This window comes from Pteronotus mesoamericanus, unplaced genomic scaffold, assembly GCF_021234165.1.
Source record: "Pteronotus mesoamericanus isolate MK-2021 breed Mesoamerican mustached bat unplaced genomic scaffold, CSHL_Meso_final contig_50, whole genome shotgun sequence".
Taxonomy (NCBI): Eukaryota; Metazoa; Chordata; class Mammalia; order Chiroptera; family Mormoopidae; genus Pteronotus; species Pteronotus mesoamericanus.
Genome location: NW_026555186.1, coordinates 15,906,031 through 15,922,444, shown reverse-complemented (window position 1 = coordinate 15,922,444; position 16,414 = coordinate 15,906,031). Strand labels below are relative to the sequence as shown.

The following is a 16,414-nucleotide window of genomic DNA, read 5'->3' as shown; positions in this document are numbered from 1 at the left end:
ACCCACATCACCTGCCCCCTGCCTGCCCAGGAAAGGATACAGTTCTCGTCCCCCTGCCGGTTTTTCGGGGGCCCTGGCATGTTCAGCAGGACCAGCTGGGCATCCTGGGACTTATTCAGGACAACTCCGTTGAGCTTTACAGCCGTGTGCATCCTCCTGACGTTGGACTGGTTCCTGCAAAAGGGAGACGGTTACTCTGCACCTCCAGCTCTTGATGCTGGGCGCTAGGCCAGGTCTGAACCCTGACCTGCCCTACTCCACTCTGGTTAGAGAGGGCTGAGTAGAAATAAATCGATTCCAATGGATTCACAGTCCCGAAGGCTCCACGGGAGGTGATTCCACATGAGAATCGTGGTGGAGTCAGAGGACAGCGGAGGGGCTTTTTAGCAACCATGGTGCTTTGGCTTCCAAACACTTTGGGCTGAGAATCATGAAAGCTGTTGAGCTTCTAGTTTACAAGCGGTTGTCCATACAGGCAGAAACAAATGCTTTGGGGGCAAGCCTGCTGTCTGGGCACAGAAAGGCACTCACACATCCAGGGGCTCTGAATTGTTTTCCATTGGAATCCCTGGAGTTGTGGCCAAACCGGGCTTTAAACACTGCCCTGCGGTGAGTCTGCTGAACTAAGTGCACTCGGCAACCTCGCTCATCCAACACAGGCTGGGGTCCAAGAAGCCCAGAGATGATGGAATAGGAACAAGGCCCCTGCACCTGGCTTCCACCTCCACTGTGGTCTTAAGTCCTGTAACAGAGACTTAGATTCTGGCCGAGGATTCTGGATACCGTGAAGGTCCAACCAGCTCCCGGCCCTCCCGGATGCTCCTGCTCCTGGCTGCCACTGGAGAAGAGCTTCCAATGCTCAGCGACCCAGACACTGTGTCTCAAGTTCTCATTAACAGTTCTCTACTCCCCATGTAGACTGAAGGTCCACTGTGCTTGACACTTCCCAGATCCAGCAGTGACCCCCAAGGGAGGGTCCCCAGCCAAGTAAGGGGAGAAAGACTTCAGACCCACACCCACTGGCACGCCCAGGCACTCAGGCAACCCACAAGGGGTGCCCAGCCAGGTGGCCACGACTCCCCTCTCTAAGGAACCGTACTCCAGGAAGCACTCAGGAGAAGCTGTCCTAGGAGCTCCGCCTGCCTCAAAGCATTTGCATCTTCCTGTGCTGGACGATTCTGGGGCCACACACAGGGAATCCCTGGCCAGCCTCAGAAACGCAGCCTGGACAGGCCGACTACTGCCCTTCTACAAGGTCACGGTGCCTCGGACACGAGAGGGATGGGCGGGCAGACAGAGGCCGCACACGAGGGGTCAGGGAAAGGCCTGCAGGATGAATGCTCAGGCCGTACCCTTTGATCAACTCAACCCTTAAGCCAAATAAATCCAATTATAACCACCAATTATTACCGGGAGGAAAACAGGGACACAGACCCTTTATTTTCTCCCTCCAATTCCGATTGATAAAATTAGAGATTGGGTCTCTGTCCGTGGTACAACCGGGATCTCTCATCACAACAACCATGAATTAGGTGCCTGGAGAGACCAAAATTACCAGTGTGTTTGGGGATGGCAGCAATTCTAGAAAAGCATGTGTGAGATATTAAAGGATCCCTTAGGGTTAAGAGTTTGAAAACACATATAATCTTAAAATCAGAGGTTTGGGTCTGGAAGGGCCCGTGGCTCCAGGATGATGTGCCCCTGTTGGGGGTCAGAGGCGTGGACAGGGACAGTGTGGCCCGCATGTCCTTGCTCTAATAGCCTGCCGTGCGAGTCCACAAGCAGGAAATGTATCAGAAATACGCTGACTCTGCCAGAGGGAGAAGAGATTTCCAAACAGGGTTTCCAAGGCTGGGAATCGGCGTCTGGGGTGGGGGTACTGGGGCGGTGAATCAAAATGGAGATTCTGGCTCCTGGTGGCGACAGTGAGGACGACCGAGGAAACACAGAAAAAAGATACGCACAACGCACCCCACAGGGCCAGGAAACCTCCCCAACGTGCATGTACCTTGGGGATAGCACAGTACATCACACATGGGTCAGGTAGGGGCTGACCTCCCACCTTCCAGAAGCTTCGCACGGCCTAACCCTGACGGGTGCCCAGAGGAACATCCACCTGTATGTTTAGTTCTGTCCACAAAATAGCTTCTTCCTGGTTCATTTTCTTCTGAGTCCCCAGGCCTGTGGGGGTCCACTCTGGCCCTGCTCAGGGAGAGGGGTGGGGGTTTGGGTGCATGGAGCCCCTGTCCTGGGCCCAAATGTGCCGCGTGGGCACAGGAATCTCTGCAGGCCCATGGTTCAACTGTGGTTTGGGGAGAAACCCTATGCTTTGTCTACATGTTTTTGTTTTTTAATTTACAGACTTTATTGCGGGGGGTGATTTTAAATTTGCAGAAAGTACAGTCCTATATAGGCCCCCAAGCACAGTCTCCCTGATACATTTACGTGTTTGCTCCCTCCATGGACCGACACTGCCACGTAGTTAACTCAGGTTTAGGGGCCAAAAAAGCAAGTGCAGCCACCTAGTCCCTAGAGTTCCTCTGTGGACACTGCCTTGGGCTGTGCTCCCACAGGAGAAAACAGCCCAAAGTGCCTGGGGCAGCCGGGGAGATGGGGGGCAGGGCGATGATAGAGAAAGGAGGACAGACATATGGACCAACAGCAGCCTCAGGGGGCGTCCCCTCCCACCCGGCCAGCCTGGCCCTGGACCCCTGGCCATGGAACTAAGCCCTGGTCAGACCATGCAGAAAATTCATCCACATCCACATCATACGGACTTTAAAAGGTTAGCAGCTTCCTATGGGGTGAAAGGTGTCTGATGGGGGGAACACAGCAAATTCTGTCCCCACAGAACTCAGGTTTGGTATCTGAACGCCTTGATCCAGGGATGTGGATGAATCAACTAACCACTACTGATACACATGCTTCTGCTCGCTCAGAGCTGGCTCAGGAGCAACCCTCCCAGATCTCAGTTCTTCCGTGGTATTTAGAGAATGAATCTCAGGAATGTGCCATGAGCCGCTCTGAACAGAGAGGAGCGAATCTGACAGGAAATTACTGAAAGCTACAGCAGCGATGAGCCAGCTCTGCCTGCGCATGGACACGCACGCACACACACGAGGACACAGGCACACGCGGCCAAGCACACACAGTTTACAAGGGGTGCGTGGGCCAGGCATGCGAGGCACGCAGGCTAACAGGTGTCCTAAACCAAGCGAGTGACTTACAGGTTTCCCCATTCTCTACATGGAAGAGAAAACACAGAGAACATATTACTTCAGCAGCGATTACGACGCGCACTTTTAAACAATTGTGGGATCACCCCAGGCTGCCCTTTGCGGGCCTATCTTGGTCTTTCCCTGCAAGGGGTTCTCAACCCCACGAGCACCAGAAAGGCTCCAGGCCCTTCCCGACAACCCGGGCTTTAGCGTCCAGCCCGCCGCTGAAGAACCTGGGGAAATGCTGCCCTGCTCTCCCACCCTGGAACCCAGGGGCTGTGTAACTGTGACTCAACCCAGACCCCTCCCTGGGACCCAGCCACACGTGCCATCCATGGGCACCCCTGCCCGCTCTGGGGGTGCTCAGCCAAACCCATCACGGGTGGGAGCCGAGGCAGGCGGACAGGCCCCTGGCCCTGACAGGCAGCCTGCACCGTCAGCAGGGCCCGAGCTAGGAGCCCTCATCCATCTATGTCTAGCTGCTGTGAGCCCACCAAGAACACAGACGAGGCCACTGTCCAGGCCCCAGCCAATGAGCCGTGAGAACGCTGTGGCCCTCGGGCTGGTTCCTGGCCCTCCAGGCCTGCCAGCCTGCAGCTGTGTGCCCACTGCCCTGCCACCAGCAGCTAGGGAAGTGGGGACCTGCCACCCCAGCCACCAGGTTGACACTCACGGCTTTAGGCTAAAGAGGTCTTTGAACCCGGACACACTGTTATCTTTGTTCTTAAACTTCTCGGCAATCAGCTTCTCCTTTGTCCAGGTCATCTGCACCTTGTCTGGTGTGGGTGGGGCTTGAGACCTGGCAGCCACCGCAGAATGGGATGCAGTGTTCCTGTCGTGAATTAGCTGAGCCTGGAGGGAGGGCAGGGGCAGGCTCACCACAGGAGGTCTCCAAACCTCCCGGCAAGAGGCAAGCAGGGGGCGGAGAGAAGCTGCCGGCCCATGGAACCAAGAGGGTTTCATGACCAAAAGAACCCAGGGACCCCCAGATGGCCTCCCAGTTGGGACCCCACGGTTGCCCCAACTCCCACCAGACCCCCTCTTGCTGGGCTTCCAGCCCAAATCCATCACTTCCTCCTCTGCCTCCTCCGGCTCCAGCTCTGAAAGCCACTGAGAAAGAACCCAGGACTCCATATGGACGCAAGGGAATGTTCACGTCCTAAAGTCTCTGCTCCACGTGCTGCCTCCGCTTCCCAACCTGCTCATCCATCCATTCACTCACTAATCTATCACCTCATTTACTATTCACTCATCCCCTCATCAATTCACCCTTCCTTCCTTGCACTCATTCATCTCCTTACTTATCACCTTTTCTATCACTTATTCATTCATCCCCTCACCCCTCCATCCTTCCTCATTCGTTCTTGCCCTTATTCACCCGCTCACCCATCCATCCATCCATCCATCCATCCATCCATCCATCCACAGCACAGGGGCTTCCTGAAGGCCCCTGCTTTGGGGTAGGTCATAAGTGACATGGCGTTTGTAGGTGGATGTAGTGCGGGAGGAGGCAGCTACAGCATTACACAAAGTACCCCAGGAAGCCTGTGTGCAAAGGAGGAGCTGCCAAAGGGAAACGCGGAAGGCCTGTGGGGATGAGGTGGGTTCAGGGCATGGGTTAGCTTCACTGAGAAACTGGAGGGGTCTGTGTGGCCAGAGTGAAGGTTACTCAGGCAGCGACAGGGCCATGTGAGGTCAGGCATGGAGCCTGGGGGAGGAGTTACTAACTTGGCTCTTAAGGACTCACTGTGGTCGCTGGTTTGAAGATGAAAGAGACAGAAGGGTGACTATTAGGCCACCATGTTAGTTCAAGCAGGAGATGATGCAAGAGAGGAGGGGGCTGTGCGTGGCTGGGACAGCTCTGAGTACACTGTGTGTGGCAGACCAGGGGTGACAGCCCCTGAACGTAGCCTGGGAGTGGTCCACAGAGGCCAGCGAGGCTGCGAGGCCTTGATCTGTGTGGGGAGAGGAGGTGGAGGAGGAAGGCAGCCCACACGACCGTTCACAAAACCAGGGATGGAGATGACCGGCGTAAAGTGACCGCAATAAAACTTGGTCCCACCAGCTCTGTGGGATCTGCAGGAGCACGGGGTCCTGCACCGCACCAGCACCCATGGGACTGACCACCTCTAACTGAGGGGCGCCCGGCGCCTGCACACACCTCCCTCTCGCGCTCCGTCTTGGACAGCTGCATCTGCTTCAGCATTTGGCTCCTCTGCTCCATGACCAGTGTCTTCTCGTAGGTGAATGCGGAGATGTCGTTCTCCACCTAAAACGTCCCAGGGCACAGAAGTAACTCAACATGTATAGAACATGGTATTTTCACCACAGGTCACCGGCCTCACTCCGTGTCTGAGCAGCTGCTGAAACGACAGGCTGGCCAGAAACCGCCCCCACCCCGGCCTCCCCCTCTGCAAGCCAAGTGTGTCATGTGCCCACCGACCACAGAGCTTGGTCCTGTCCTGACACTGGCCCGTCCTTCAGGGGGTGATGCTGGGTCCTCCCTGTCCCTGGGTGGAGTCCTCCCTGTCCCCAGGCTCTGGGGAGAGCTGCCCATGGGACCTCTGTGGAGCTCTGTGCCCCCATCTACAGGGCTCTGTGAGCTGGATATCACTCCCTGACACTTTCTTGTGACTCACTGTGGAGAAATTAATTTTTGTGCATTATTTCTGTTATCAGTCCACTCTCCTAAATTCCTACTGTTTATTTATTTTCTTGTGTTTCCTAGGTATTTAAATCAAATCCTCTGCAGACTAAAAAGTACCCTCATTTCTGATACTTAAGGCTGCAACATCAGCATCCAGCAGACATGATCCCGGCGGACAGATGGCCGGCTGAGCCAACCGCCGATGCGCGAACCCTCGGTGCTCAGAGAGCTGGTTTTGGCTTGGGTGCTCTTTGAGTCCATTAGCTAAATGTCTGCGATGCTCTTAATAAAATCTACTCCGTGAGATCTACAAAACCCCTAAGCTCTTATGTGCTGACACTGCACGGTTCACACTCCTGACTCTGGTCTTTCTGAACCTTGCTGGTGGGGAACACCTCCTTCCTGGTTAGTGGCCCTGATTCTCAATTATTAAATTTTAGACTCCAACCACTGGTTTCCCCTCCTCATTCATTTTCACACTCCCCTCAGGTCCTCGGCCCTTGGGCCCCCCATGGGCCCACTGCTCCTGAGGACCCAAGAGCGCCAGGCTTGGCAGCCGCCAGTGAAACCCCAGGCCCTCGCCCTCTGTGAACAAGGCTCCCGATGCACAAAACTCCACGTGAGAGCAGCCTCTGGGACCATCTCTGCCCTGCAATGCCTTGGAGGGAAGAGGCTGACCTGAAGAAGACGCCAGAAGCAACAGGAGGGGAAGGAGAGACTGAACTAACAGGACATCAGTCTTGGTGTCTTCTTCCCATGGGAGTGTTCGTTGCAACCTTCAACCCCCCAGGTAGCAGGGTGGTCCCAGGCAGGAGCAGGACCACCCTCACTTTCAGAAAGGAAATGTAATTATGTCCCTAAACAAGAGACACTGCCTACTTAAACCTAGTTTGCAATCATGACTGAAATCAAGTAGGACTGTCGATTTTAACAATGTTATTGTTAAATAAATGGCACCAACTAACACACTTGGAAAGCTGAATAGGACCAGGGGATTTGAAACATAGTAATAAACGTAGTTACTCAAAATTGTGACACTGACACGGACTCAGCACCCTCCTCAAATGGGGGCCAGATCTTTGCATCTTAATTCTGTTTGGCTGCGGGTGATTTAAAACATGTGAGGTTGCTGATGGATGGTCACAGGAGGATGGGGGACAATGGCAAAGGGACTCAGGAGCCACATGGAAGACGTTCCAGCAGCCAGAGCTGGACAACATGAGCAACAGAATGAACAGTGCGGTGAACAACCCAAAGTGCAAAGTAGTGGGAGATCTAGACACAAGTGCACCTGACACACGCAGAGAAGATCCTGACAGCTGAGCCCCCTCCTGTACCCCCAGGACCTGGGGACACGCTTCCGGGGCAAAGACTAGACTTCACACAGAAGGTGCCAGTGGATGTGGCTGGGCCACAGGCCCTTATTCCCTGTGAGGGTTGACTGGCACATTCCCCTTACAGGACACACTCGGGAGGACACACCACCTCTGGGGTCTTCCTTCCATAAACAAAACCCAGTCCAGTCATGAGAAAAACATCAGACAGGTCTAATCTGGAGGACATTCTACGACATATCTGCGCCACTCTAAACTTCCACGGTTATAAATAAGGAACAGGAACTGTCAGGGCCCAGAGGAGGGAGTGCAGCGCAGGGTCCTGAACAGAGAAGGACTCTGAGGAGTAATGGCAGACGCTGACAGCCTGGAGCACAGAGTGCAGCCGCGCACAGGGCCCGCCCTCAGCCATGACCACCGTGCTGAGTGCGGGGTCAGGGCCAGGCCCGCAGGAGCCCGGCTGCGCCTGCACGCACCCACAAATCCGGAACATCGCCAAACATGAACAGAACAGCACAGCCGGCAGCCCGGCCCACCAGCCCTCACCATTTCCACCACCTCCACCTCTGCGCTGATTCTGAGGTGGTACAGGAACGTCTGCAGGTCCTTCTTCATCTGGATGCTGTTGTCATCCACCTGGGCCACTGTGAAGATACGCATCCGGCACTTCCTCCACACCTGGGGGTTGGGGATAGGAGACATCTGCGCTTGGGGCAGTTTCTGACACCACTGGCCCCCACTGACCACCTCAGGGGACACAAGCTCCCCAGAGCCCCCCTACTCAGGTGACCTCCCCGGTGCCATCCCATGGTATGACCCCAATGGCCCATGACTTCCCAACTATGACCCATGACCCCCCACTTGCAACCTCCCCCCCGCGACCCCTACCCCCCACCTTGTGCTGCCGCAGCAGGAAAGGCAGCAGCATCAGCAGGCCCCCGTCGTGCACGATCCACCACACGTCGATGTGGCCGTCGCTGAAGCGTTCCTGGTTTTGTGGAAACAGGTCCACGTTTTTGGCCACCAGCAGGGCCTGCTGTGCTGCCGTGGTGTCGCGGACAGTGTCTGTGGAGAGGCAGCACACGTGTCAGCAGGGCCTCAACAGAACGACACACCCCGTGGACTTACTGGGCACCAGCCAGCGCAGGAGGTGGCCACAGGGTCCCCATGAAGCCCCCAGCAAGGGCAGGCTCCAAAAGCAGCCCTCCCTCCACCAGCAACTCCACAGCCAGCACACGGACGTGCATGGCCAAGCCCAGTACCTCCCCCAGGACGGCCAAACTGGGGGGCATCACCAGGAAAAAGGGAGAGGGTGGGTCAAGGCTTTCAAACGGCTGTTTGCTTTTCCAATGTTTTCAAGTGAAATGGCACAGCTGGGGGCCCCAGCAGGCCTCCAGGGAGCACCTCGCGAGCCAGTGACCCCGATACCCACCAACAAAGTTCTTCCAGGAGAAGGGGTTGTCCTCATCCTTCCAGGACTCGGGCCAGGCCATGAGCACCGTGTTGTGCTTCATGCCGCCCAGGCCGGCCGACTGGATCAGATGGGACATGCCGTCCCGCAGGTTGGAGGACACCACCAGCTGGCAGAATCCTTTGGTCTTCTCGGCACTCATCAGGGACCGGATGTTCTGGGGAGAGGTCAGGGGTCATGGCCCCCGCGCCCACGGAGCAGGCTGAGAGCAGCACGCGCCAGCCCCACCAACGCGCAACAAGGGGCCGGGGCAGCCCTGGGCAGGCCCCACACCACAGGGGAGGTCAGAGGCTCCGCGTGGACGGTGCCCGTTGTTCCTGAATTCATGAGTGGGCGGGTGCTCTGGGGGCCGCCTGTGCGTGAGGCCACGCGTGTGTGCGGGAGAGTGGGGTGACAGTGAGTGCTGTGCACACCACTTGATTGAGGTGGTTCTTTCAACGGGATGTATGTTGTCGTGAAACTGCCTGCTATTTCACTGGTCTGTTGGGAAACTTGACTAGAATATGTCAAATCTAACAGCTCTTCTAAGAAAACTGTGGTACTTCATGGGTTCAGGGAAGAAATACCAGGCATGTGCCATATGCTTCACTGTGTAGTTCCCTCCCACTCAGTCACATGCCAGGTATCTGACCAGGCAGCTCAGTTTCAGAAGACCCAGCATGTCTCCCATTAAAGCAATGCCACGTGCGGACGCTGATCTTCCTGGCCACACTGACCAGCCCACAGAGGCCCGGCTTGGGGCCCCCTTTTGGCAGAGTCACAAGCCACAGAGCAGCACTCCCGGGTTCTGACATCAAATGGGACCACCAGCTGGATTTCAAACTCCTTGGATGTCCGCCTCCTAGAATGGGAATGTCTCTCCTAGGCCTGCCTCAAGTCACACTTTGGAATACGGATCACCTGTTTTCTCAAGCCTTGCAGGTCTGTGGACAGAGGAATTTTGTCCTAGAATGGACTACACCCACCAGAGTCTCACCAATACCAAATTCAAATGATGCAGAAGGTGAGATACGGGCCCTGGAGCTGCTGAGAGACAGGTGGGATTCCGCAGCGAGAACTGATAGTGAACTGACTGGGGAGGATGCTAGGGTGAGATGAATGTATTCTGCACATAAGGCAGATGGGCATTTTGGGGGCTGGAGGACAGACTACAGGGGGTTGATGGTAGCCCCCCAAAAATATGCCCACGTCTTAAATCCTGATAACCTGTGAATGTGGCCTTATTTGGAAAAAGGGTCTTTGCAGCTGTGATTAAGAATCCTAAAATGAGGAGATCATCTGGAATCATCCAGGTGGCCTTGGATCCATTGACAAGTGTCCTTATAAGAGACAGAAGAGAAAAACTCAGACACAGAGGAGAAGTCATGTAGAGACAGGGGCAAAAGTGGAACAGAGGCAGCCATAAGCCCAGGGACACCTGGAGCCCCCAGCAGCTGAAGGAGGCAGGAAGGGTCCCCTCAACCACAGAGTCTAGGGAGGGGGTGTGACCCTGCAACACCTTGATTTTGGACTTTTGCCTCCAAAAGAGGGAGGATAATAAACGTGTACTGATATCAGGCCCCCTGTGTGTGGTCACTGGTTACATCCACTGCAGGACACTCACACAAAGGGCTATGGTCATGCCCCTCCGCCCTTGCCAGGACCCCAGGGCCTCTGCGCAGACCCGCCCAGCAGCCCAGGGACCTCAAACACGGAAGAAAACGGGACGGGAGCCGGGCCATCACGAGGGCCCTAGCGGAACCTGTGCATCAGGACTTTTCCAAGGTTTGAGCTAAATGGCCCTCAGCACTGAGTCTGCAACTTCCGAGTGTAACCAGCACCGACAGTCTCTTTAAGGTCTCGGGAGCATCGCATGTTGCAGGGTATTTTTTAAGCAGGTTTCTGTCCCGTATGTTTCAAATTCCAAGACTACTGTCTTTTTTGATGCATGACAGCACAACACACGGCACTGTGCCTGGAGCATCGGGGATGGAAAACCTTTGTGTGCAGCCCTCTGCTCCTGCACAGGCCACCCTGGTCCCACCTCCGTCCTCCAGCCCCAGCCCGTGCCAACCCACCTCCTCGGCCTGCTGGGCCTCCGTGTGCTTGTCCAGGTAGGTCCCCTCCAGCACAGAGCCCACGATGGTCAGGCCCTTGCCGGCCTTGAGCTGTGTGGTGAAGGAGAGCAGGCGCGGGTGCTTCACACACTGCTCAGAGTCCAGGTTCAACATCACCAGCACCTGGGGCCTGTGCGGGGACAGCAGTTACCATGGAAACGCATCACCACATGATCACAGGTGGCCAGGTGAGACAGATGGGACAAATGAAACGGGTGAACAGGTGGAACAGGTGACTAGATGGGAAAGGTGAACAGGTGAGGCAAGTGAACAGTCAGATGCTTCTTGGGAGCCCCCCACCCCAACCCAGAGCCTGAGGCTCCCTGAAGAAAACCCCAGTGGGTACCTCCTGTCCCTGCCTGTTAACACCTCCAGGCAAGTGCAGGATGGGGAGACCAAGGGCTTTCAGTGCAGATTAAATTCCTGTTCCAGAGGGGCAACCCTTGCCCCAACCCCCTCCCAGAAGTGAGAGGAGGGAGCAGCCCAGCCGTCACACGCTGGAGCCCTCGATCTGCAGCCGGAGCCTCACTAGGAAAGCTCACCCGTCCCCCACCCACCACCCAGGCCAGGCCCAGCTTAGAGCTTAGCACTGCCCTCAGATGTCTGATCACATGTGAGCTGATCACAGCTGGGCTGGCCTACACTCCTGGACTGAGGGAAGGCACTAGAAGCTTCTGAGGCATGGTTTCCTAACAACAGGAGGAACAGTTTCTCTCTTTAGAGAAACTGCCTTTAGAAACAAGCGTTCCGTGGGATCACAGGGCGGGGGCCGGGTTTGGGGTGGGCTGCAGGCACTCACCTCCAGTTCTTGGTGTGGGGCGGGCCATGTTCGACGCGCAGCAGAGCGTAGCGGGCAGCATTCAGCGACAGCCCCCTGATGCCATCCCCCCATTCCTTCTCGGCCCTGCAGGGGAGGGGGCAGCAGTGAGGCCCCGCCCTGCAGCACACTCAGGACGGTGCCCGCAGGGCGGCAGCCCCAGGAAGCTGACCTAGGATCTCCAGGCACTTCTGTGATGAGGGAGGGGCTTCCAGACCAGCCAAGGGTGGGGATGGGCAATACATGAGGAGAGGCAGGACACGGGGAGGGGACACCCTGGCTGGAAGTGGTAGTGGGAGATGGCCCTGACACCCTGTATGGGACCTGAGTTGGGCCAACCACGGGAAATGAAGGTGTGGTTGGGGGCATCCCGATGGGCAGGCAGTGACCTGGGCAGAGCCGGCTCCAAAAGGCTGGGCTTCAGCAGCACGAGCAGCCACAGCCCCCTACCTCCTTGCAAACCACCCCAAGAGCCAGGATGGCACTTCAGGCAGCCCACCTACCATACCACCTGGCCAGACACACCCCACCTCCCTTCCCTTCCCACTACCAGGGGCCAGGGGGCTGGGGAAATGTCCCAGTGAGGGACTACAGGTGCTGAGATAGAGTTAACCTGAGGTACTACTGTTGCGCACAGCTTTGCTTTTTTTGATCAAAAAAACAAAAACAAAAAAACAGGGCCAAGAAGGAATGGGGGGATGGTTTCTGGAAATTTTGAAATCCATCATACATCAGTGCTGCCATTGTGTGGATTTTAGTTTCCAAAAAAACCACACTTTAAAAAAATTATGGCTTTTATCCCTGGCTGGCATGGTTCGGTGGACTGACTGCTGGCCTGTGAACCGAAAGGTCGCCAGTTCGATTCCCAGTCAGGGCACAGGCCTGGGCTGAGGGCCAGGTCCTAGCTGGGGGGGTATGAGTGGCAACCAATCAATGTTTCTCTCACACATTGAGGTTTCTCTTCCTGTCTCCCTCCCTCCCTCTCTAAAAATAAGAAAAGAAAAGCTTTAAAGATATCATGGTTTTTATATATACACAGATAAACCTCATGTGTGTCATAGCACAAAATCAATTAAGAACAGCGGGTGTGCCCTGACTGGCCTGGCTCAGTGGGCTGGGTGTCGTTTTGCCCACTGGAAGGTCGCAGGTTTGATTCCTGGACAATGCACATGCCTGAGTTATGGGTTAGGTCCCCTGCTGGGGGGCTGTGTGTGAGAGGCAACCATCAATGTTTCTCTCTCTCTTTTCCCCTCCCTCCCCCTTCAAAAATAAATAAATAAAAGTCTTTAAAAAAAATCATTACCTTAAAAAAATAAAATAAAGAGTAGCCAATGTGGTGGCTCTCCACCTGCTGTAATGACGGCTGCAGCAGAGATCCTGCCCAGATCCCTGTGCACCTGTCCCCAGAGGAGGGACACCAGCCCCACTGGTCCAAGGGGGGCCCACACAGCACTTGGCTCCAAAGCCCAGAGAGGCCCCACTCTGAGAGCACACCCAGGTTGGCAGGGGGCCTTGTGACCACAGGGGCTGCGTGGCCCACAGAACTCACCCGCGATACTCAATGTACTTGTAGATACAGCCAGCGATAAGCATGGCGAACAGGGCGTAGTACCAGGAGCAGATGAACATCAGTGCCAGGCAGAGACTCATGCCCAGGAAGGACAGCGTCCTGGGGAAGAGTGTGGTCATCCAGTAGCCGCAGGTGGGGACCAGAGTCCACGCCCCAGGCTACACCCTGACCCCAACACCCCACATGCCACCTGCTCCCATGCCCTAACCTAGCATCTGAGCAGCTGCCGCAGAAACATTCCTGGTCCCTTAGAGAAAATCTTTCTTTTAGTCACTGCTAGAAAATGACAGGGGCTCTTGGGAAACCAGCTTCCCCATCCCGAGTTGGCTGCGAGGGCTGAAACAACCCCGGGACACCTGCTGGAGCCCTGGATCCTCTACTGTGCCGAATGCCCACTGTGGCGAGGCACTGAGCACCTAATGCCCAGGGAACAGGGGACGGAGAAGCACCGGGCCCATACCGATAACAAGGGCTGCTGCATGGTGGGCGTCCCAGGTGACACAGGCGCGCCACCCTCACCAGCCTGGCTGGACTCCTCTGCGAAGGACAACCAGGGCCCCCACAGCCTTTGGGTCCTGCAGGTGCACCGTGTGTCCTCTCCCAGCAGTAGCCTTACCAGTGGTAGTATCTGAAGCGTGGGCGCCAGTTGGGGGTGCGCAGCAGGGTCTGCACAGCGCAAGCCAGGTTCACAAACATGTAGCACATGAGAAAGAACCTAGGGACCCAAGGAGCAGTGTGAGAGGTGCCTGGCCAGGCCCCACAGTGGTCTGCTCCGTCCTGTGGGCGTCTCTGCCCACCAGCTCCCTTGAGCCCCCTTGTCAATGTCGCGGTTCTTCCTGTGGGGTTCTCCCTGACCCCCTGTCCGCATCACTGTCCCTCCCGTGGGGTCTCCTTGCCCCACCCTCCATATCCAAGCCCTTCTTGGGGTCTCCCGCCCCCTCTCATCCACATCACTATCCAACACCGTAACCACCTGGGCCCCTGCGCCCACCCGTCTGCAGTCCCCTGCGCAGATGGCCAGCCCTGAGCACAGGGCCTCATGTCGCCCTTGTGGTCACAGTGGCAGCCACGCCCCTAGGCCTGGTCTGCACATGCCCTTGCCGTGCCCGCGCTCACATGGAGAGGATGGGGGCCACACTGTCCAGGGAAGCGATGAGGATGCCGGTCTCACAGATGAGGGCTGTGAGCAGCAGGGCCCACGTGGGTTCCCCGTTGGCCTTCCCATGGCCGAACACCTGCAGGAAGAAGGGCACGTGGGCTGGGGGCCAGGGGCAGGCCCCGAGCTGGGTGGTCCAACCCACAAGGCCTCAGCGATGCAATGTTTGCAGAAGTGGACTTTTAAAATGCACCCCGCACCCTACCCAGGGGCCTGGGGAAGAAAACCTGATGCCCAGAATTCATGGGGTAAATGGCACCTGGGTAGCATTAGACCCAGGGTCCTGGCAGAGCAGCAACCAGGGTGAGGGCAATGCCTAGTGTGCTGGACTGGGGTCTCCTGGGGTCTCAAGCCCAGCCACCAGAGGAGAGAGTTCTGCAAAGAGCTCACTGTGAGGCACCTGGACCTTCACCCACAGCCATGAGGGGTGGCAGAACCTTTTGGAAGGTCTGCCCCACACTCAGGGACACAGGCTTGAAGAGCCCTTCCCACCCTCTCCCTCCTGCCCCGGGGACTGTTAGAGAGACAGGCAGAAAGAAACACAAAATGTGTGAATTCTCTGGGCAGACGCAGTGAAGCGGCCCCACTGGCCAGGCCTCAGGGGAAGTCAAGGGGGCGCCAGGATACTAGCGCCACCCCCATGCCACCTTCCTGAATAGACAGCCTAACCCCGTCTATCACACATAGCCTAGCACAGCCCCCGTACCGTCAGCACACCCTCCATGACCTCGTTTCTCCTGAACAGACAGAAGGCGTGAAAGGTAAAGAAACCCAAGTCTGCTGGGATTGGTTTCAGGAAACTATGGTGAGAACGGCAGATACTGGGGCCACGGTGACACTGAGGTCACTGGGGTGAACCCTGATCCAATCCGACTGGGGTCCTTACAAGAAGAGAGTATAACAGACACACACAGAGGGATGGCCGCGTGAGGACAAGAGGGCCGTCGTCTCAAGGAGAAACCAGCCCTGCGATACCCTGACCTCAGACTTCTAGCCCCCAGCGCTGACAATCAGCTTGTGTTGTTTAAGCCACCCCGCCTGTGGCCTCTCTCATGGTGGCACCAGGGCACCAAAACATCAACGGCCTCAAGTTCACTTTGAAACCTGCAGCCCCACCTGGAGAAAGCAGAGGCTCCAGGTACCATGGCCCTCATCATCATGGCAGTGGGACAGTCCTGGGGCACAGCGTCCCACGGGGCGATGGCAGGACAGGTGCCAACCCCAGAGGAAGAGGAGGCTCCCACTGTCGCTGCTGCGAACTGCTCTGCCAGCCCAGGTGTTAAGGGGCTGCCTTTATCCATTGCACCCTGTGGCCTCAGCCCAGAGACCACCTGGGGCAGGGACTGCCAGGCTGGAGGTGGGGAAATAGGTCCCACTATCTTAAACTGTAAAGACTGTGCCCTGGAACAGAACCGTGGGGACCCTCCAGACATGCTCCTTCCCAAGGGCCCCGCTCTCACAAGGGAGCCCTCAAGGCAGCCCCGAGCCTGCGGGCAGCCGCCGCTCACCTGGAGGAAGGGGATGATGCCGTCGCGGGCGATGGCCTGCAGCAGGCGCGGCGCCCCCGTCAGGCTCTGCAGGCCGGCGCCGCAGGTGGAGAAGAAGGAGCCAATGACGATAACCCAGGGGGACGGCCAGGCCAGCATGCCGATGACCAGGTTCCCCTGCAGGGCCTCCCCGAACCTGCAGGAGGGGCAGGTGGGGTGGACTTCAAAACATGAGCTGAAGACTAAACGTTTTTCCAGCATCTGAGTGGCCATGCCCTTCCTACCCCAAGTAAACACATGGGTCCTGCTCCCCAAGGTCCTCTCAGGAGCAAGGAAACCATGGCCCGGCCCATGGCCCGGCCTGGGGTCTGTGAGGCCACTGTCACTCCTGCAAAAGTGATGGGCAGTGACCACAGCTTCCCTGTCAGGAACCAGTAGGAGCCCTGATGCCCCAAGGAGCTGATAAACATGTAACCACCAGAAAGCAGCGCTGGCGGGTGACAGCCTGGGGCACAGGCCACTCCTCCACTGAGTGGTGGGGACAGCTGGGCTTCCTATGGCCTTGCCCAGGTATCCCTGCACCCCCAGCTCAGTTGGGTCTGAGGTGACTCTACGGTC

The 16,414-nt window shown here is 56.8% G+C and overlaps 1 protein-coding gene across 5 annotated transcripts in view; it reads right to left on the bottom strand.

Moving 5' to 3' along the window:
• The window catches only part of SLC12A7 (solute carrier family 12 member 7), an 88,059-nt gene that overhangs the window by 2,596 nt on the left and 69,049 nt on the right, over positions 1-16,414 (bottom strand). For 3 of the 5 annotated variants that reach the window (XM_054578352.1, XM_054578353.1, XM_054578355.1), the window contains exons 12-24: positions 15,818-15,992; positions 14,270-14,388; positions 13,770-13,868; positions 13,133-13,252; positions 11,566-11,670; positions 10,728-10,896; positions 8,632-8,827; positions 8,095-8,264; positions 7,746-7,877; positions 5,380-5,487; positions 3,892-4,070; positions 3,228-3,242; positions 41-174 (exon numbers count right to left, since the gene is read on the bottom strand). In XM_054578352.1, coding sequence (XP_054434327.1) covers positions 41-174; positions 3,228-3,242; positions 3,892-4,070; positions 5,380-5,487; positions 7,746-7,877; positions 8,095-8,264; positions 8,632-8,827; positions 10,728-10,896; positions 11,566-11,670; positions 13,133-13,252; positions 13,770-13,868; positions 14,270-14,388; positions 15,818-15,992 — 1,721 coding nt within the window. The remainder of the gene's footprint in view (positions 1-40; positions 175-3,227; positions 3,243-3,891; positions 4,071-5,379; positions 5,488-7,745; positions 7,878-8,094; positions 8,265-8,631; positions 8,828-10,727; positions 10,897-11,565; positions 11,671-13,132; positions 13,253-13,769; positions 13,869-14,269; positions 14,389-15,817; positions 15,993-16,414) is intronic. The other 2 variants (XM_054578356.1, XM_054578357.1) reach the window with 1 other exon arrangement.